Consider the following 405-nt stretch of genomic DNA (forward strand, 5'->3'; position numbering starts at 1 on the left):
CCCCCCCCCCATCTCTCCATCCATCCATCCATCTATCCATCCGTAGCTAGCTTGTTCCCTCCTCCTCTTCCTCTCTCCCTTTCCTTCCTCGCTGCCTCGCCGCTTCCCCGCCGCCCTTACCTGTAGCCATCTGATTGTAATGGGCTACCGAGTCGCTGCTGCCAGAAAAGAGGTTGAGCGCGCTGGGGATCTCCTCGGGGTACAGATTGTCAGGCAGTTGGTTTAGCAAACTGCTCATGGTCACCGGCAGCTTCTCGGCGAGTTTGCCGGTCATAGCACTCCCGAGCTGCCGCCGCCGCCGCCGCCGCTTGCTCCTAACGCAGCTTCCAGGCAAGCGGCATCCGAGAGGCGATCGGTGGTGCAGGGGAAAAGCATGCGAGAGGGAAAGTTCGGGGGGAGGAGGGA

General features: G+C 61.5%; 1 protein-coding gene across 1 annotated transcript in view; it reads right to left on the reverse strand.

The window, feature by feature from the left end:
- The window catches only part of EGR3 (early growth response 3), a 3,849-nt gene extending 3,450 nt beyond the window's left edge, over positions 1-399 (reverse strand). Inside the window, exon 1 of the mRNA XM_010845497.1 lies at positions 121-399. Coding sequence (XP_010843799.1) covers positions 121-274 — 154 coding nt within the window. The 5' untranslated portion in view covers positions 275-399. The remainder of the gene's footprint in view (positions 1-120) is intronic.
- Positions 400-405: the final 6 nt, after the last annotated feature.

This window comes from Bison bison, unplaced genomic scaffold (assembly GCF_000754665.1).
Source record: "Bison bison bison isolate TAMUID 2011002044 unplaced genomic scaffold, Bison_UMD1.0 scf7180017864217, whole genome shotgun sequence".
Classification (NCBI taxonomy): domain Eukaryota; kingdom Metazoa; phylum Chordata; class Mammalia; order Artiodactyla; family Bovidae; genus Bison; species Bison bison.